The 21597-nt window shown below is 37.0% G+C and overlaps 1 protein-coding gene across 4 annotated transcripts in view; it reads right to left on the bottom strand.

Moving 5' to 3' along the window:
* Spata5 (spermatogenesis associated 5) overlaps positions 1-21597 on the bottom strand; it is a 179100-nt gene that overhangs the window by 140126 nt on the left and 17377 nt on the right. For all 4 annotated transcript variants that reach the window (XM_052730639.1, XM_052730637.1, XM_052730638.1 and 1 more), the window contains exons 6-10: positions 21120-21249; positions 20666-20722; positions 17719-17842; positions 13695-13950; positions 3430-3584 (exon numbers count right to left, since the gene is read on the bottom strand). In XM_052730639.1, coding sequence (XP_052586599.1) covers positions 3430-3584; positions 13695-13950; positions 17719-17842; positions 20666-20722; positions 21120-21249 — 722 coding nt within the window. The remainder of the gene's footprint in view (positions 1-3429; positions 3585-13694; positions 13951-17718; positions 17843-20665; positions 20723-21119; positions 21250-21597) is intronic.

Here is a 21597-nt window from a genome sequence, read left to right as displayed (position 1 = left end):
AAAAAAAAAAAAAAAATCACTAAAATGATTCTTAACGATACTCTGCTATACTCATAGATCAGTGCCTTATTCAGTCATCATCAGAGAAGCTTCCTCCGACAGGAGATGGGAACAGATAGAGACACACATCCATTTTAGAGAAAGTCTAAATGGGATGTCTCTATCAAATCTCTCTCCTCAGAACTCAGGGAACCCTGTGGAAGAGAAGTGTGTAAGAGCCAGAGAAGATGAAGGAGAACAAGGACTTTTGAATCAACTAAGCAAGGCACATAAGAACTCACAGAGACTAAAGCAGCAAGCACAGGACCCACATGGGTCTTCATCAGGTCCTCTGTCTAAATATTATAGCTTTTAACTTAGTATTTTTATGGGACTCTTGAGTGAGAATGAGTGGGTCTATGATTCTTGTGCCTGCTCTTAGGACTCTTTTCCTTCTGTTGGGTTGCCTTGTCCAACTTTGGTTTGATGGGTTTTGCTTCATCTTATATTTTATTTTTGTCATGTTTGGTTGTTATCTCTTAGAAGTCTGTTCTTTTCTAATGACAGAAAAGAAGAGGATCTGGGGTGAGAGGAAGGGAGGGAAGGGATGGGATGGGAGGGAAAAGGAGGGGAGGGGAAGGGAGATGAGGGGAGGGAAGGGAGTAGATAGGAGGGAAGAGGATGGGAGTCCTGGGGAGGGGGTAGAATAACTGTGAACAGGGGGAAGGGATATTATAATCAGGATATATTGTATAAGAAAACAATCTATTTTCAATAAAAGGAAAAAAATGAAAAAAAGAGAAATTCTAATGTTGAAGAACACAGTGACGAAAGTAAAAATTCAAACAAAAATGTCAATAGCTCATCAAGCAGGTGACACACTAGACTACAGATCTTTTGATACTGCCTAATATGGTGGGAAAATGAAGTGAAAAAAGCCTATAGGACTTGTGGAATACCATCAAGCAAACAAACATAAAGAACATGAAAAGTCCCAGAAGGGGCAAAGAAAGGGGAAGAAAGTTTAGTTAATGGTTAAAGAGATAATGACAGCAAACTTCCCCATTGTGCTCAGGCACATACAGATCCACAAAACGCCTGAAGACTCCAAAAACAATAAATATAAAGATTTCACCATTCACTAACATGCACCACCAAGTTTTCAAATGTCAAGGGATGCTGAAGCAGCTAGAGAAAAGCAGCTCACCATGTACACTGCACCCTGCATCTCCAATGAGAATACTCAGCAGAAACCTTGCAGGCTAGGAAGGCTGAGATAACCTTTTTCCTTGTGGAACTGGAGATGGAAACGGGGCCTTGGGCATAGCAGGTAAATGCTCCACCACGAGCCAGATCCCCAGAACTAGAAGATATATTTTAAAAATAGTCCACCAAGAAGGCTATATTAAAAAAAAGGGGGGGGGGGAACCCTTCAGAAATGAAAGAAAATGAAATGTTTTACCAGACAAGCAAAAATAACTAGATCTGCCTTCTAAGAAATGACAATCAGCATTTTTTCAACTTGAAGTGAAAGGATGCTAACAAGAAAATATATACTCCCTATTATAGTAACAACATATTAAAATCCAGATAGCATAAACTGTTAACAATGGTACATACATCATCTTAACTCTACTATAAACCTAAAGGACAAATGTGTTATTAGTAACTATAGTAACTTGAAAAGATAGACAACATATAAATGATGTGAAGTATGATATCAGTATTACTAAACATGCAAAGGTATAGCATGTGTGCAGCTGCATTTATCTGTTTAAAATAATCTTTGCACTATTAGAAATCAGAGGTAAGCATAATCACAAAAAAGAAACCTGTAACAGACACAGAAATCATGAGGAAAAAGGACAACAAAAGAATAAAGGAACCATAAAATAGAAAACAACGTGGCAGTAAGACACCCATGTCTAGCAATAATTATTATTACTAATCATCCAGATCATGTTTTTCTTGAAGATTAGGCATAGCTAGATCATAAGGGACATTAACAAAAACCCACACATAATTGGTACTTTCTGTTCCTGTGAAACTGTGTGTAATAAGCCCTGAAGAAACATTAAATACCATTAGTTGATAATGATCAAATTTGTTCTAGAAATAGGCTCACTGATATTTTCTAATAAAACTAAACTTACTACAAAATGTTTTATATACAACCCAACCTACCAATTAAATTTTACTCTTGGTCATCTATTCAAGAGAAAGGAAACTTACATTCATAGAATACCAGTCCATACCAGCTTCATTCACAGTAGTAAAAAACCGGAGGGAACCAAGATACCATCAATAAATGCATTTATTATAGAATATTGCTACAGTTTGGATCTTAAAACCTCCTTGAAAGGCCAATGTATTAAAGACTTCTTTCCCAATCAAGCAACCTGGGGCAGTGGTGGAAACGTTACAAAACAGAGCCTCATGAAAGGTTCGAAGTCACAGTTATGTGCCTTTAGGGTGGACTGTGCTTCCTCCTTCCTCACTTTCAATCCCCAGCTTACACAGGTAAGGAACATTCTCTGTCAATACTCCTACCACTCTGCCTCATCAAGGTCTTAAAATGAACAATGAAACCACAAAACCTGAGGCAAGGCATGAGGAACTGGCTACAAAGATCAAGTATATATGACACAAGCATGAGGACCTGAGTTTGGACATCCCTTGTGACATCTACTCAAATAAAAAAGAACAAATTGAAAAATGTTAACTATTTAGAGCAGTGGTTTTCAACCTTCCTAATGCTGTGACCCTTAATGCAGTCCCTCACACTGTGGTGACCCCAACTATAAAACAGTGTTGCTACTTCATAACTGTAATTTTGCTACTGTCATGAACAGATAATGTAAATATCTGATATGTAGGGTATCTGATATGCGACCCGTGAAAGGGTCGTTTGACACCCAAAAGTCAAAAGTGAAGAACTACCGATTTAGATCAATTTCGAGGGAATTATGTTAAGTCAAAAAGCTAATTCTCAAAAGTTGTATCCATGATTCCATTTATATGTTTTTTTAAAATAACAAAATTTTAGAAGTGGGATGAGGACTGAGTTGAGTATGACAATGAGAACTGTGTGGTGATAATTTGAATATGATAAACACAAGTCTTTCCATCTGACAAAACCCCATATGCCTAAATACATTAAACACTCAAAGTCCAATTGAAAGTGAGGAAGTTCAAGTCAAAGCAGCAGAGTTTAGCAATGTGCATATCTCATCTGGTTTTGCAGGACTCTGTCACCAGAGAAAACCAGGCAAAGGATATACAACACAGGGCCGCTCTGAGTTACCATAGAACTTCACTGAATTTATAACTATCTCAAGAGAACGTTTTTTGTTAAAAAAGGTTAGTCTAGTAAGTCAGTCATCTTGGAGTCTCAATTTCCTTAAGAACACTATCCAAATAGGAAGGCTGGCATAAGTATAAATTACTTACATTTGGGACATCAATCGCTACCTCTCTCATAGCACTAGGTCTGATGTCATTCATCCCTTGTAAGAAATCATTCAGGGTAATTTTCACCATGCCAGCCACCTTGCTATCAGGGAGATTAGGCTGTTTCCTCAGGACTCTTCGCAAGGCATACAGACCTGCAAAGAGGAAAATAATACAAAACTGATCACATATTCCATAAATACCAACTGGGTAACAATACTACTAACCCCAAAATCTGTGGGTATTACAGCATTTACAGTATTTTGTACTTACAGGAATGTATGAAATGGAGAGTGGGATTAATGGTGAAGGGGACAGTAATATATGGAAGATTAAAGCACAACTCAAGTACTTAAGCAGTGGAAAGATGACAAACTGATAAAACAATTTACAAACAACATTTAAAAAGAAAATCAGCCGGGCGGTGGTGGCGCACGCCTTTAATCCCCAGCACTCGGGAGGCAGAGCCAGGCGGATCTCTGTGAGTTCGAGGCCAGCCTGGGCTACCAAGTGAGTTCCAGGAAAGGCGCAAAGCTACACAGAGAAACCCTGTCTCGAAAAACCAAAAAAAAAAAAAAAAAAAAAAAAAGAAAATCAAAGTTTATCAAAATAGCATTGATAGGGTATCATTAAAATAAGTACAATAGTAATATGCTTTTTGCTATTGCCCTTTTCCTGATAGCACTAAAACCAAGCCACAAGTTTAGAAAGACTAGGAGAAGATCCGAAAGAAGACAGAACACAAGAGAGAAGATGATTTGAGAGTTAGATGCACACATGAGGTCTGTAATAAAAGATACTTTTACTAGGGCACTGAGGGAGACTGGAGATGGAAGAATGGAGGCAAAAGGCTTGCTCAAGGAAGTTTATGGTTTGGAGAACTAGAAAGAACTGTTTGTTTTTCACAGGAGTAGTATCACAGTAATAATGCACTTAAAAAAAAAGACCCTTAAGAAAATAAAATTTAGAGAGATGTAAAATAGCTTAAATGACAGCTCTAACCAGAATAGTCAAATATGCTAAAATCGTTGGTTTTGACATTTGTTTACAGTTCAAACACTGGCAAGACTGAATGTCCAACTACCTCCTTCAAATACCAGGTATGAAGCTTCAAGTGCATAGAGCTGTAGCAGAGTCTAGAGCCCAAATTCCTAATTGTTGACAGGAACTCCATATCAAGTCATATAACTGAATGTGGGGTTAACCAAAAAGAATCTGGCAATGGTTAAGTCATGCAATGGTTAATTCAAAATTCAATGCACAATCAATTGGTTAAGTCATGCAATGGTTAATTCAAAATTCAATGCACAATCAATTGGTGCAGTGTTTCTACGACTACACTGTAGCCTTAGTTCTGAGCACAGAATGGAAGCACTTTATACTTCCTAAATTTGATCCCCAGCACCCACGTAAAAAAGGTGTATCATGGCATGTCCTATATTCCTAGTACTGGACCAGGAGGATCCCTATGGCTTGCTGTCCAGGCAGTCTTGGGAATCAGTGAGCTCCAGGTTTGCTGAGAGATTATCTAAAATAAGGTGGAAAGGGATAGAAGACAACTAAAATCTACCTCTGGCCTTCACACACACACAAACATGTACATACATACCCAATTATGTACCTCTGGCCTTCACACATACACAAACATGCACATATATACATATACAAATAACAGTACATACAAACATTTAAAAAATAGACTTTTCAGCTATCTAAAAACTGTAAGCATTTGTTTAGGCTTATCTTTCAAATTTGTTTTACTGACTTCTAAAATGCTGAAAGGTAATTGACATCTCATGCAACCTGATTCATAAGTAATCTTACTCCTTAAAACTTGAAAGATCATTATAAGAAAATGAAATTATAGGTCAATCACTCTCATGAACACTAGGCAAATAATCTAAACAAAACATCGGCCTGAATTTTAAGATATATTTAAAAAAAAGCAGTATCCATATCCAGAAAGATTCATCTAACATGTGAAAATGCATCAATATCATTCTTCAAATTAACATATAAAGATGACATAGAACTATGTAAACAGACACAGAAGAACTGTAACGAAAACAAATTTTTAAAAACAAGACTGCATGGGAACTTCCTTTGTAAGTTTATCTAGAAATACATAGCAATAATATTGCCAATAACAAATTACTGGAAACATTCTCCCCTTAAAATCAGTAAGATCACTAGTACCAACTATTTCTTAATTACTACTTTGGAGGTTTTAGCATCTAGTACAGTAAGTCAAGAGAAAGAAATAATGTTGTAGAGATAAAGGAATGAAATAAACCATATTACCTATTTTATATAGAGAGAAAACTATAACACAATATTATACATAGAAAACAAAGGAATTTACATACAACTGAAACAAGTAAATGCTCCTGGATTTGGTCTCCAGCACGATAAAAAGAGAGAGAGTGAATAAAACATTCTCTTTTTCAAAACTTTTGTGGGGTTATAGAGAGACTAACAAATTAAATTATAAAAGTCTATGGATCTTTCCAAACCCAGAAAAAAGAGGTAGGCAGGCAGATAAGATATACACATGCATACATCTAAATATTTTGTGTAAGGATAACAGATTGATAAACACAGAATCCAGAAGAGATTTAAACTGTTACAGCGCAACAGGATGGATCATCATTTCAGTGAATTTTGTTGGCTGGTTAAATATCCAAATCAAAGAAGTGAACCAATTTCAGGTAGTGATGTGAAAGCAAAAAAAAAAAAAAAAAAAAAAAGGTATCCAGAAGTCCTGGTAAGACAAAATAGTCATGACACTTGACCACCATTACTATTTTTATTCAGAGATGCTGGGGATGGACCCAGGTCTTCATACATGCTAGCCAAGTGCTCTACCACCAAGCTACACTCACTGACCACAATTTCTTAAATAAGACACGACTGATAAACTGAATGTATTATATTAATATATATATATATATAAAATAAATGTACCTAATTTCTAATTTCTGATCCTCCAAAGACATCATGAACAGTAAATAAATACTTAAGTCATAAAATAGACCTGACTGCCCTGTAGGAAATAAAACACACATCCAACTAGGCCTCACATGAAGCTACATATCAAGAATCCCTACAAAGCAACAATATTTAAAGGAACACTGAAAAAACTGAGAATTTAAATAGACACAGTATGAAGGAAACTATCTACATAGTAAATTATCATTATCATTCATAACATCTGTATAATGGAATACAGAAATAAAAATGAACTGCTACTCAGAGTAAAATACTGGAACTCTTGAATCACACACTATGGGTCAAAGATGACAGCAGCAAACAGAAAAACTCATCTCAGTGTTAAAAGCCAATAGTGATTGTCTCTTGAGCTGATATTATGATATGACCCAGAGAGAGTGGTCCAGACAGTTACTATTTTCCTCCATACTGGTCTAAGCACTGCTAAGTTCACTTCAGAAAATTCATTCATCTATGCTATGGTTTATGCACTTTCATGCCCATGTGGAATACTTCAGTAAGTTCATTTAAAAACTGAATGTGTAAAAGTAAGATCAGGGGCAAATGACTAACAAAGCTATACAAAACAAGTGGTTTTAAATAACACTAAGATGGTACTTTAAGAAATTATAAACTGAAGTCAAAATACAAGTATTTTATTTAAACTCTAATAACTGGCTCTTATTCCTTAATATTTTATTACTAAAGCATGAAAAGATTATTGCGTATCTAATCCCACCTCCCACCATAAACCAGGAATCAAGGTTCTTTGTAATGGTTCCCTTATGTGCATGCTTATGAATAAAGTGTATGGAAAATATGTTGGCAACTCTCTTTCAATTGAGGACCAAATTAAAATACTGTGCTAAATTAAAAAGGTGACTTTAATCAAAGTATTTAAAACCATGACGACTTAGGAAAAAATCCATAAATAAAAAAAAAGCTTTAGGAATTATCTACACAGAAACTCCGATCACTATAGGGCATTTCTGTAAAGCTGTCTAATGTATAAATATACTATTAGACATAATATGGTTTGCACAACTGAGTCCTTATAAAATTATTAATTTCTGAAACATATTATACAAATGGATACATTATGGAAGGTGGGATGAGTAAAAGAGGAAACTCCACAACTTTAAGAGGGGGAGTAAGGCTATTATTTTGGAAATATGTTTTTAAAAAATAATTTTCAATAAGGGTGGCAATCACTACCATTGTTCTATATATATACTGCCTGCAAGTTCAGTCACAATTTATATTAAAGTAAAGCAATTAAAGGCCAAGGTAAAGTGGATGGGTAAAGGTGCCTGATGACAAGCCTAACAGAGCTCCATCCCCAGTACCCACACGACTAAAGGAGAAAATGGACTCCTTCAAGTTGTTTTCCAATCTCCACAAAAGTGCTGCGAAACACGTGTGGGTGCAGACACACTAAGCAAATAATTTTTTTAAAAGTGATTATTAAAGTATTATCGTATCATGAAAATACTGAGAAGTTATACTCATGGACTACAGGCTGTCTTCAATACTAACACAGTCTGGGAGGCCAGCTCTTAAAACTATTCCAGGGTTGTATACAGAATGCCTCAGAGTAGCAGGACTTCAGGAAAAATTTCTTATGTATCTGGAGGCTAGACTTTTTTTTTTATGTGAGGGGGAAAAAAGGAAACACGCACACTTTCTGATGGTAACTTTCTCTTTTACTTCATCTCAAAAAATCCTCTAACAATCTATCTCCACACAGCTACATTCTTTACATACATCTATATATCTCTCTTTACATATATACATCTCTCTCCTGCACAGTCATATATTTCTACATAGTTACATCTCTTTTTTACATAGCTCACATCTCTTTTCTATATACATTTCTTCTCTCTACTCTGCTACATTCCTTTACACACTACTACATCATCCACTCACTCTTTACTCATTCATTTTCTCACTCACTCATTCTCTACACATACATCTCTACATCTCTTTTCTATACAGCTTCATCTTCCTTACACACACACACACACACACACACACACACACACACACACACACACTTCTGCCTCACAGCCCTACTTCTGTCTATCACAGCCAAACTCAGACAAGTGTATGTTACATTTTCAGGGTCCGACCCATTCTCCTAACACATAAGTCATACAGTTTTTTCTCAGGTTGGGGGGGGGGGGTCATATTGACCAGCCAGTGAGTAACACTTGGCAAGTGCATGCAGCTCTTTTCTAAACAGAAAGAGACACTGAAATTCAGGACTTAACAATAACAGGTAGATGGCTGAATCCTGAGTCTTGTAACATAAACATAAACATAAACATAAACATAAACTGAGGCTGGAAGTACATGCAGAAAGTCAATTACTGCAGGGGGTTATGTCTACCAAAGTTGCTTCAAGTCTGACCTTGATTCAGCAATAAACACCTGGGAATTTGCTTTGTGAATTCTCTGCAGGGGAAGCTACTCTGTTTTGAACTTGTTCTGAAGTCTAAAATTTGCTGTCTTTATGATGGAGAATACTGTTACTTTCCTATGTCAGTTATGAAAAATATTCTAGTATTATTTCAATTCACCAGAATTATACAGCTTAAACAGAAATCATCTTCCTGGCCATCCACAGCTTTAAGTGTACCTAAAGATGAAATATTTTCACGAGATAAACACACAAACCGTGGGAAAAATACACAGAGCTGTTATTAGGGAAGAAATGGAGTGGCACATGAGAAAAACTACAGACAGAAACAACAGGACATTTGCAATCAGTGACCCCACGGCCTTGCCAGGTGGGGATTCCCACCATCAGAGAGTTATCTGTCTGGTGGGCCGACCTGTTGAACACTAGTTGTCACCTGCTGTATACTCCCATGGCCTCCTGCAACTGACATTGCATTCATTTGACATTGCATTCATTTGGATATTCATTGAGAGCCTCTTAAATATATCTATTCAATAAACACATTGAGCCCCCATGTGTCTGGATATAGAAGGCAGGTCTATCTCTTCCAGCATAGCACTAATAGTAAATAAAACAGATACATAAAAAGAGACTACTACTGTGACATCTTAAGACTATTTCCCGTTTAACTTCTGAAAAAACAGAAATCAAGGGGCAGAATGGACTGCCTTACTTCTTAGCTGATAAAGTATAAAACTACCATTTTTAACCCAGAACTCCGCAAGCTTTCTTCTAGTAAACCATGTTATTTCCCTGGTCTTCAAAATACAGAATTTTTATAGACTCAATATTTTAGTTCAAATAAAGTTGGTAGAATTCAAAATTTGGTAAAAAATATCAGAAACAGACCCTTTCATAACAGACTATTAGGTACAAAGCAGATGCTCCAAAAATTTCTGCTAAAAAAAAAAGCCAGTTTGGGAAAGCAGGGAGAAGTGGCAACTATGAATATCTCACAGCTCTGGACACAATAGGTAAGAATTTCTTTGTGACACAAAAATCAGATTCAATATTGCTATTAAACCAATTTAAGTGCTATAACAATAAAATCAACAAGTAAATAAGTTGGAATTTCTTCTGTTCTGTGATGCTATCTTAGAAAGACCCCAGTTTGATATGAGTATGTTGGAACAATGTGTAATTAACATGAATGCTGAGATAAACACTCAGCAATACAAAGTAAATTCTTCCTTTCTCTATTAAAAATTAGACAGCCCACCCCCCGAAGAAATCAAGTTCTATTTTATAATATAATCAGGCAGTCTTAGAAGGTAAATTTATAATAAATCCCTGTATTTGGGAAACATTACTGCTAAGCATCTTCCAACATTCATCAGAGTTTACATAATTAACATTTCATGTTTTCCAAGAGTTCACTCTGCTTGTCTATGTTACTTTAAAACATAAAACAAGGGAATAAAAGGCTATGCAACTAGTTAGTCAGAAAGGCAGTCGAAGCCCAGATGATACACACTGACTTAAGTGTCAGGCAGGATAAGACAGTGTAGGCTGTAAGCAGTATATCCACTTCAGACAAAAATACTTTCAAAAGCTGCTCTTTGCTTATAAAGGTGAGCTACAAAACAGAAGTCTCTACCTCACATCACTACCTTAAAATTTAGTATCTGAAGTAAGTTTGACTCCCGACTATCAACATTCAGTATTATAACTGGCTGGACAAAGATCCAGTTGCCAGGTATATACTATTGTAATATTTCCAATTTTCATATTTAGATAGCATCAAAATTAAGAGACGAATACAGAGATGAACTAGACCAGAGGTTAGAGCAAGTGTGGCCTAAGTTCATCAAAAAAGATGCAGCCTCAGTCCTACAAACTGTGGGACAGCCTGGAAACCCATACTCTGGGAAAGCTAACCCAGCTGTATCTATCCACTACAGGGATTCTGTATGATGAGGCCACAGAAGGCTTAGAGAATAACTGAGGTATTTCTGTCATCCTCTCCCTTTCTCTTATCCAATCAAAGTCATGGTTGCAACAGCACCCCAATGTCATCTCCCTTAAGCAACTCAATTCACAAATGGAGAAGAATAAGGCTCAAACTTGACTAAGATCACAAACCTGATTGTAAATGCAAATCTACCCAACTCTTCCTCAAAACCTATTCGCAAGGCTGGAGAGATGTTTCAGCAGTAGAGCATTGGCTGCTTTTCTAGAAAACAGAGGTTTGATTCCCAGCACACACACAGGGCTCACAACTGTCTCTAACTCCAATCCCAGGGGATCTGACACCCTTTTCAGGCCTCCACGGGCACAAACATGCATACAGGCAAATCGTCCATACATATAAAATAAATACATTTTTTAAAATTGAAAAGCTATTCACTTGCTATCCTGCCTCATTAAGAAAATTCCTTGGAGCAACATTCTGACACCCTGTTCTTAAAGTTAGTTTATTCTGCTATATGAAGATTAAAATGATACCAATACTGTAACATATATTAGCATTCAGGACAACATACTCAAACCATTAATTTAACATACTGGACACTAATTCTACCACCAATCTTTCTAAAATCTACCTTCTTCTCACAGTTGAGAAAGTAATAGTCTATAGTAAAACAGATCAGGTCCTGGAAAAGATAGATCAGAAAACACTTGTGTATTTTTTCTTTTTTACTTTATACAGATTTTATAACAAAACTGTAAAGCCATCCCATTCTAAACACATGTTTTATTACTTGACCCACTTCTCTCACAGGACTGGTGAGAGGGTTGAAGAGACATGTTCTCTTTCTCAATCCATTTGAAATTCCTCTTTTCTCTTTTGGCTTTACAGAAGCCACGTTTTCTATATAACCACATTTCCTTTCCTTGAGAAAATCACCGTATTTCCCCCATCTTTATGACTACTTCATTACTGAACTAGCACTTCTTTACACATCTCTCTCCTTTGTTAGACTCTTTCTGAAAAGCAAGAAATATAAAGTCTCTCTCAGTACAGCTGAATGTAGTATAAAGTCAGAAAGTATCTGTTAAAGGACTGAAGACTAGATCCCTGTCTGGGCATCATGGGCAAGTCCACAGATCAACACAGTAATCCAGACTCTTAATTACCACTTAGTAGACAAAAGAAGCAAAGTTATCTACTGATACATCTGTTTCTTGGATCACAATAAATTTATTTCTACATTAAGACCCATCGCTCCCTAGGAAGGTAAAAGCAGCATAGAAAGAAGACAAAAAATGACCTATCCTCATGCTCTATTATACTAAATAATGTTTTCTATTTACCACCTCCTCCACCCAGTAGTTCTCCAACTTGGAAATTAATGGTAATTGTGGGAAAATGAAAAAATTATTTTTTCTGTCAAGACGTTCAAGCATTCTTATATATATCATCCGAATCTATTTTCCTGTATTTCCTTCTCTTCCCATACTCACATGGAGGCAGATAAAAAGGATAAAACAAGGGGCTGGAGAGATGGCTCAGCATTTGAGCATCTGCTACAGAGGACCTCAGTTCTGCTCCTAGCATCCCCATCAGGTGGCTCAGAACTACCTGTAACCCCAGCTCCAAAGGACCACACACCCTCTTCTGGCTTCTGAGGGAACCAGCACTCATGCACATATGACTAACACACATACACAAAATTAAATATAAAATAAATTATTTCTTAAAAAAGGTTGAAAGGAATAAAGAAACCTTCAAAGCATAATAAATTATACAAATATAAATGGGTTATTTAGGCACAAAAGCTGACTGTCATTCAAAATTAAAGCTCTAAATAATGAAATTTCTCATTTAAAAACAGATTTCTTCCACTATTACAAGAATTAAACCTTTTTCAAAGTGTAATATGAAAATATAAGATGGATGACAAACTGTTATCAACATAATGTCACAGTAGAGAAAGAGAGCCTATCATATGAAAGGACATGAAAACACGCCATACAGAGGCCTGAGAATACGTCTAAGATTACAGACATTTGCCTGATTTTTGAAAGTTTAAGAAGATAAAAATCCTTCAGGAAAACAAAATGGATTTTTTCAATAAATTGGTTGCTGAATCAACTATTTCAACAGCTTATAAAAGCTACCTTGATTTAAACATATTTCCCATAGTTGAAAATACTCTAAAGTACTGTCCAGAAGAGCTTCAAAAGTACAGGGGCTGCAAAGTTGGTCCAGTGGGGTAAAGGCCCTGGCATGTAAGCATGAGGATACAGCTAGAGGCAATGCAGTAGCACGTGTAGCATTTACAGCAGCATGAGGCAGAGAAAGGAAAAAAAAAAAAAATCACCAGAACTCAAGGGCCCTCTAGCCTGATGTACTCTGGCAAAAAAGGAGACTCTATCTCAAGTAAGATAATGGCAAGGAGAAGACACCTGACATCGTCCTCTAACCTCCTCACATGCCCTATGGTACATGTGTACACACATATTCCATCATGTCCTCATACATTTTCAGTTAAAATGTCACTGTAACACAATCTTTGAGTTTTGCTATGTTGGCTCCAACACAAACACTAAAAAATAAAAATAAAATAAAACTGTAACTTCCTGAGTTCCACAACACAGCAATAACACTGTCATCAATACTAACATCTGCACATCTGGCTATGTGTGCATGCACACATGTTGAGGAAAAATCCGAGAGTATGTTCTACTAGAGGTGGTGAGCTTGAAAAGGTAAAAATAGAGTGGTTTCCATTCTTCGTTTTCTAAATTACATACATTTTTAATACATATATTTTATGACTAAACAAAATAAAGCTATTTCTATTAAGAACTGAAAAAGTATCAGTATATACATAAACTGTCAATATAGACTATCAGAGATAGTCACTCTCACCTGCCTCATTACACAAAGCCTTCAAGTCAGCGCCAACATATCCATGGGCATTATTTGCCAGCCTCAGCAGCTCAGCTTTAGTGAGCAAGTGTGGCACCCTTCGGAGCAGCTTCTGGAGAATATCAAGCCTGTCCTGGGCATTAGGAACCCCGATCTCAATCTCTTTATCAAATCGTCCTGGTCTTCTGAGTGCAGCATCTAGCGCCTGAGGGCGATTTGTAGCCCCAAGGACTAATACCCGTCCTTCACTTCCTTCCTAACAAAATAAAATAAAAATAAATTACATATTGGTTTTAAAAAAATAGAGAGGTGAAAACTGACTCTGTGGAAAAGAATGAATAGGATGGTCTAGAGTATTAAGCATTAATCCTTATACTTCTACAAACCAATTTTTAAATTTTATTTGCAATAAACTTTTATTAAATATTTATTAACTTTTAGTACAGCTATTTCAAAGTTTAGCCTAAATGCTTTCTACCTGAGAAAGGTTTCCAGTAGTCAAGCAGTTTTCCCCCTACTTAGAAGTGAAGACTACAACCTACATAGTATTCATACAAAACCAGGCTTAACTAGCAACTTATCTAAGAATTCTTTCTCACACATCAACTGTTTTCTTTCAGAGGCCAAAATTTTCAAAAGTGTGCTGTGGAATAATCTTTTTGTACACTGTAAATATGTATTACTCTCACTGGCTAATAAAGAGCTGATTGGCCGATGGTTAGGCAGGATTTTCAGAACAGAGAGAACACTGGAAAAAAAGAGGATCAGAGTCTCAGGAGTCAGGAGACGACAACATGAGGTGCAAATCGAGCAGGATGGGAAGTACATACATGAGGTAAACAAGTCTCAGGGCAGCACACAGATTAATGGAAATGGGTTAATTTAAGGTATAAGAGCTAGCTAAAAACAAGCCTAAGCTATCAGCTGAGCATTTACAATTAATACTAAGTCTCTGTGTGGTTACTTGGGAGCAGCTGCCAGGACAGAGAAATGTAGCTAGAGTTTTCCTGCCTGGCCCACAGTCAGGACAAATCTAGCTACAAATGGCGCCCAATGTGGGGCAAGAGTTTCCACCTAAAACCTGAGAAAAGATTCTAAAACGGAGCTAAAAACAGCTTCCTCATTGTCTCTCTCAAAAATGAGCGGCAGCTGCCAGTTTGAGCTACTTGTGGGTTCCTGGCGTGCGCACTCGACCTGCAGTATGGCAGGAATGAGGCCTTTGCAAGTGGCACATTAAGCTGCGTGGTGGATTTAGCCTTTGCTAGTACAAAACAAAAAAAGATGTTTCTGGGCTACACGCTGCTTGGATAAAAGTATAGACCCACGATAGCTCCCAGAGCTGGTGGTAAACGTACCACCGCCATGTTGGGAAGCTGAGGTGGGCGGAGCCAGCAGCCACAGCTGCTGCAGTTTAAAGCAATAGATTCACAATAAGACAGATTCAGATGTAATAGTTTACAATGTGTGTAAAATATATATAGGCTTGAAAGAGACAAAAAAGGTGATACATACAGTTATATAAACAAATACATAGTTTTAAAAAGTAAGGTCTTTAAAGAGACAATAAAATTAATATAAAAAATAAGCCACATAAAGATGAATATTACACAGAGAATCTGGATTGTGTTGTCTTTGGGACTTTTAACTGCAGAAAAACATTTGATCAAAGAAGATGTTGAGTTAAACCAATATGTATATTTTAAAGATACCTTGACTTCAAAATCTGGATGTAAGGATGTGTTCCTTTGGAAGGGAGGCTCTGCTTTTGTTCCCACAGAAAGCCAGAGGCTATGGATTTGTTCCAGAATAAGATACATCAGGTTTAACCAGCCAAGACCCCCTGAAAGGTCTCCGATGACACCATGGCCCAGTTGATCCAACATCCAGAATGGTTTGAAGGCAACTGACTCAGACAATACAGGCTCATGGACTATTCCATAATCTTAAAATTTTCTTTGTGTCCCCGTAAGATACAGTGCCCCCCTCCAGCAGGAAGCAGTAAGAGAAGCTACGCCCAAATTCCCAAATTATATGTAATTTTACTTTGTTAAGGTTAAAACCTTCCTTTTTGAAAGAAAAAAAAAGGGGGGGGGGGAAGTGCTGTGGGATGGTCTGTATGTCAAGTGTGTTGTTGATTGGTCAATAAATAAATCACTGATTGGCCAGTGGCTAGGCAGGAAGTATAGGCGAAACAAGGAGGAGAATAAAGCTGGGAAGTGGAAGGCTGAGTCAGAGAGACACTGCCACCCGCCATGATGACAAACAGCATGTGAAGATGCCGGTAAGCCACGAGCCACGTGGCAAGGTATAAATTAATGGAAATGGATTAATTTAAGCTGTAAGAACAGTTAGCAAGAAGCCTGCCACGGCCATACGGTTTGTAAGCAATATAAGTCTCTATGTTTACTTAGTCGGGTCTGAGTGGCTGTGGGACTGGCAGGTGAGAGAGATTTGTCCTGACTGTGGGCCAGGCAGGAAAACTTTAGCTACACAGAAAAGTCTACCTATAAGAGTGGGTCCTTTCCTTTCACCATGTAGGTCTTGGGAATGGAACTCAGGCTGTCAGGCTTGGTGGCTAGTCTTTACCTGCTGAGCCATCTTGCCAATCCTGATATTGTAATGATTTTTAAATTCCAGAAAATATGAAACTATACCCAGTATCCCTGAATACACAAAGATTTTTTACTCCCTGAAGATGGGATTAAGAACAACAAATTATAAAGAACTATGATCACCATGTTCAGCAACCTTCAGACATTATCCAGTGTTTTAGTCAGATGATCCAAGTGTAATTTCAAAGATAAGCATTAATAGAATCTAGTGATTTTTCATAAGAAAACCAAAACATCACCAATTATGAGTATACCAGCAGAAAATGTATAAACTACTATGAACTTATAAATTTAAAAGCATACATCCAGGCCCCTTAAATGTTTTTAGATTAAAATATCAGTGTCACATGGTTCTAGTCCTGTCAAAGATAAGAATATATTCCACAGATGGCTTATTCCAGTGGCAGAAAAAAGCCACCAACCGCCCTGATGTCTAAGACTCTCCAACACTGATCCTAACTCACCTTTCTCATGAAGGACTTTAGAATCAATTATAATGTAGCTCTCTGTATCAGTTATCCAGAATCAGAGATCTGGTCTGCTTAAAGACCGCATTAACTGAGTGAATACCAAAAATTCACATTATTTTCACATATTCATTTCCCACAAATGGGAAATAAAACCAAACACTCCTGTGCAAAAGGGAGGTATGGGACTATGTGCTTTCTAAAATCTCTCTTCGTGCTAACATACTGTGAGTCTAAGAACTTTGGTCTTTTTCAATCTAATCTAAGAAGTACATTTTTCTGGTTAATAGATGTCAAAAGTCTGAGAAAAATTTTTCTTCACCCCATTCTATATTAGTCCTATTCATAATTAGCATACCACAATTTTTACTAATATACAACTATATAGCTGACTATAGCCATAACCCTTGAGAGGCCGCAGAAGAATAACTGAGATTTTAGGACACCTTGCATTAAACACCAAGACCTATTTCAAGAAAAAAAAATAGACTCATGAACTTACTAAATTTAGTTTATTGAGACAAAATCTCACATAGCCAAGGCTGGCCTCATATTTACTATGTATCTGGCCTTGAAATGATCCTCCTTCCTCAGCCTCCTAAGTAGTGGGACTACAAGCATATACCCATACCCAGGGAGAGTTAATAAAATTCACTAAAATTTAATAAGGAATCTTCCTTATTGACGTGTGTCTTGGGTTTTAAGTCAGTATCATGTCTCTCTGTCTCTCTCTCTCTCTCACACACACATACATTATGGTAAATTATTTAATGTAACAGAAAAACATGCCAGGCTATATGGGCCTCTCAGTCATTAAGCAAACTACTTTGAGTGGCAACCTAGCTTCATGCATGATGATTTTCCCTCATCCTGAGATACTCATAGACCCAGATACATTTGGTAGGTTTTGCTATTCCATACTCAAAATGCCAGTGTTGTACTTACTGAGCCTATGCCATCCATCAGTGTTAAGAGTGAGGCTACAACTCTCTTTTCCACTTCATTTTGAGCTCCTTCTCTTTTAGGGCAAAGTGCATCCAGCTCATCAATAAAAATAATTGATGGGTGCCTAAAAGCAAACATATTACATTTCAGTTTTATTTATCAATAAAAAACAAAATCACTAAAATGCTAAATCAAAAAAAAAATCTTAGATTAATTCTAGTGTAAAGTTATCAACCTCACACTCTAGCCTATCTGCCTTCCATAAAAGGCCTCTGTGTGACCCGGGGAAGGGTAAGAGTCAGTAAAAGAAAAAACTTAACTACACCAAAGAAAAAAGTTCCAAAGATTCACAGTGTAGTGGAAAGATACTTCAAAAGCATAAATAAAATGACAGGAGGTACACAGCTCCAGTCACCAGTCTCCCAGCCAAGGGAGGAAAAACAGAAGAACCACATGCCACTTCCACTATCAAAGGCGGACTGGTGAAAAGACACAGTAACAATCCTACACTCAGAATAAGGCCAGAGCTCTCACAAAGCCTCAAGGCAAGTTGTGGTTTTCAGCGAGATAGCATTTCTTCCAGCAGATGGCTCAGCAAAGAGAAATCCCATTTATGTATGGCACTTAGGGCAAAGGCTGGTAAGATCTTGAGAGAAAACCTATTATTTGAAACTGACCTAAATTGAGACAAAGCCCTAAAAGGCAGTTATGGAGAGCCTGAGGCCAAATACTGACAAGCTGAAGAAGCACGCTCTGGCAATGGAGTGCACAGAAAAAGACAGGCCCGCCCTCAGGGCCAAGAGTAGAACTTATAAACTTAGAATAACTCTGGCATGTGATACCATAGCCCTCAGTCTAAGTAGACCAACTCATGGCCCATAATAAAGCCTAGATAGCCCTTGGTTAGCACAACACAAGATGGAGAAAAACTGAAAGCATTTCCTCCAAAATCAGGAACAACACCCTCACCACTCCTTTTCAATACAGTATTCAGCCACAGGCACAGCAGTAGGGTAAGAAAAATAAAAGGAGCAGCTGGAACTAACTCAGTGGAAGTCTGTTTGCATCCATGAAGCCCTAGGATCAATCCTCAGGATTGTCAAAAAGGAAAGGAAAAATGCAAAGGAAAAAGAAAAGAGGTGCACACAGAAAGGAAAAAGTTCCAAGTATCCCTACTCCCAAATGACACGATCCTATATATAAGAACCTAGAAACTACAGCAGGATAAACTTAGACATGGTGAACAGGTTCAGCAAAGTAACAATACAAATTGACATGAAAATCAGTACTTTTCTACATAATGATAACAAACTTTCCCAAGAGAAAACAGGACAAATAATCCCAGTCACATCCATTCACAGTGACTTGAACAAAGGAAAACAATCTAGGAACAAATATAACCAAGTAGGTGAAAAGACTGCATGAAAACTTCAAGACACTGAAAAAGACAAAGAAGGCAAGAAAAGATGAAAGACCTCCCATGCTATGATTGACAGTTAATACCATTAAAATCATTACAAAAGTTACTAAAAGCAACCTATGGATTTAATGTACTCTCTATCAAATTCTAGTGACAGTCTTCACAGAACTAGAAAAAACATGCCAGAATTCATACAGAACAAACGACTCCAGAATGGCTAGATTTAAATGTCAACTTAATACAACCTAGAATCACCCTAGAATTTCAATAAAGAACTGTCTACACTGAGCTGGTCCATAGGTATGTCTCTGAGGGACTCTATCTTAAGTAAATTGATAGAGAAGACACCATTCCCTACACATCCTTAACCATTAAGAGAGGAAAAATCCAGCTGAGCACAAGCAAGTGAACGTTTATGCACTCATTTCTCTTTGCTCTTGACCATGGACGTGATGTGACCAGATGTGTTGAGATGCTGCCGCCTTGACTTTTCCACAATAACGGACTATAACCTAGAACTGTGAGCTGGGGAAACAAAACAAAACCTTGCTCCACTTAGTTGCTTTCTATCAGAGTATTTTATCACAGTAACAGAAATAAAGTAAGGACAGACCCCTTTGGCACAGTATCGCATCCAAAACTATAGCAAGCAGAAAAAGGAATGCTGGAGCTACCAGTTTCTGATCTCAAACTACTACAGAACCACAGTGAGAAAAACAGCATGGAGACTGCAGAGATGGCTCAGCAATGCAGAGCACTTGGTAACTCTTGCAGATGGAACTGGGTTTGATTCTCAGTACCCACATGGGGACTCACAACAGTCTGTAATTCTAGTTCCAAGGGATCAGACACCCTCTTCTGGCCTCCACAGGCACTGTATGCATGTGGTGCACAGACATACATTCAGGCAAAATGTCCATACACATAAAAATAAATAAATCTCAAAAAGCAAAACAAAACAACAAAAAACCTACACAGGACTGACACAAAGACTAATGGAATAAAGGACATAGCAACAGCCACCTAATTTTTAACAAGGGTATCTAAAACAGTCACTGTGGGGGGAAAGGCTCTTCAACAAATAATGCTGGAAAAAGTAAATATCCACATGTAGAATGAAGTAAATATCCACATGCAGAATGAAGATATTTCTCACACTAAACCAAAACACATGCAAAGGTTTCAAAAGTAATATTAGACCCGAGCCCTGAAACTGCTAGAGAAAAACACTTTAAAGATTCAAAACAGACACAGCCTTTCTGAAAAAGACAGACAAATACAGTCTATTCTCATGAGATGAATCTCCACCCAGCCTAAGTTTCCTACTAATGTCTTAATTCTTCTACTTTATGTCATTAAGTAACTTTTTAACAAACTTCCAAATGACTAGATAACATTTCCTTAAATCTCCCATCAACTCTAAGGCCATCACTTTGTGTTATTCCTTTGTTTTGCAGAAAGTGCCACTATTTTTCACTTAAATAGAGCCTCAATTATTAATTCCAAAGCATCAAATATTAATAATACCGTAGGGTGGCTTCAGCAAATATCTGGCGTAACCTTGCTTCAGTCTCACCATAGAATCTGTAATGAATAAAAAACATGTACTGTTTTACACTTCTTACTGTTTGTAAAACTTTTTTTATAAAAGGTGGTCTGAATTTTCAAGTATTTCTAAAATACTTAAAATTACTTTCAAAACTTATTTTCATATTTTGTACATATTATAAAGCAAATTTAGAAGGACATATATAATCTCAGAATTGTGGGGGGGTGAAGGTAAAAAGATTGACAGTCAAGGTCATGCTGGGCTACATAGGTAAGACCATGCATCAGAAAAAAAGGGAAAATTTAAAATAGTACAAAATAGTTTAGAGCATCAACTATCTAGGAAGAATATAACACAACCATTTAAGAAGTCACCACTGAGATATGTAAACTTAGTAATAATAAATATTTACTTATTAAGTAATATACCTACTTGCTTATAATTTCAGGACCATTAATTACAGAAACATAAGCTCCAACTTCATTAGCAACAGCCCTAGCAATCATTGTCTTCCCAGTGCCTGGAGGACCATAGAGTAACAACCCTCTAGGTGCTGGAATCCCTACAAGAAAAACAAACACAAAAACCAGTGCATTCAGTATGATTATTAATATTCTTGTTAAGTTGCCATACAACTTCTAACCTAAGCTAGAAATGGAAACTTAGTGAGAATCTACCTTTCCCCTACTTCCCAGAAAGATGTACTATCCATCCCAAATCCTGAATCCATCAATGACTTTATCTCTACAGATCACAAACCAAGGAAAGCATGAATATTTTTTTGGTGTTTTTAAAAAGAGCCCTTGTCTTGTGTCATCTAAGGAAGCACAGTTCATCAATCAGAACACACATTAATTTCTTCCAACTTGAACTCTTAAGGAATACAAAAATTACTAACAAATACATAAAT

Source organism: Peromyscus californicus, unplaced genomic scaffold, assembly GCF_007827085.1.
Source record: "Peromyscus californicus insignis strain IS unplaced genomic scaffold, ASM782708v3 Scaffold_9__1_contigs__length_137607984, whole genome shotgun sequence".
Lineage (NCBI taxonomy): Eukaryota > Metazoa > Chordata > Mammalia > Rodentia > Cricetidae > Peromyscus > Peromyscus californicus.
This window is presented reverse-complemented; position numbering and strand designations above follow the sequence as displayed.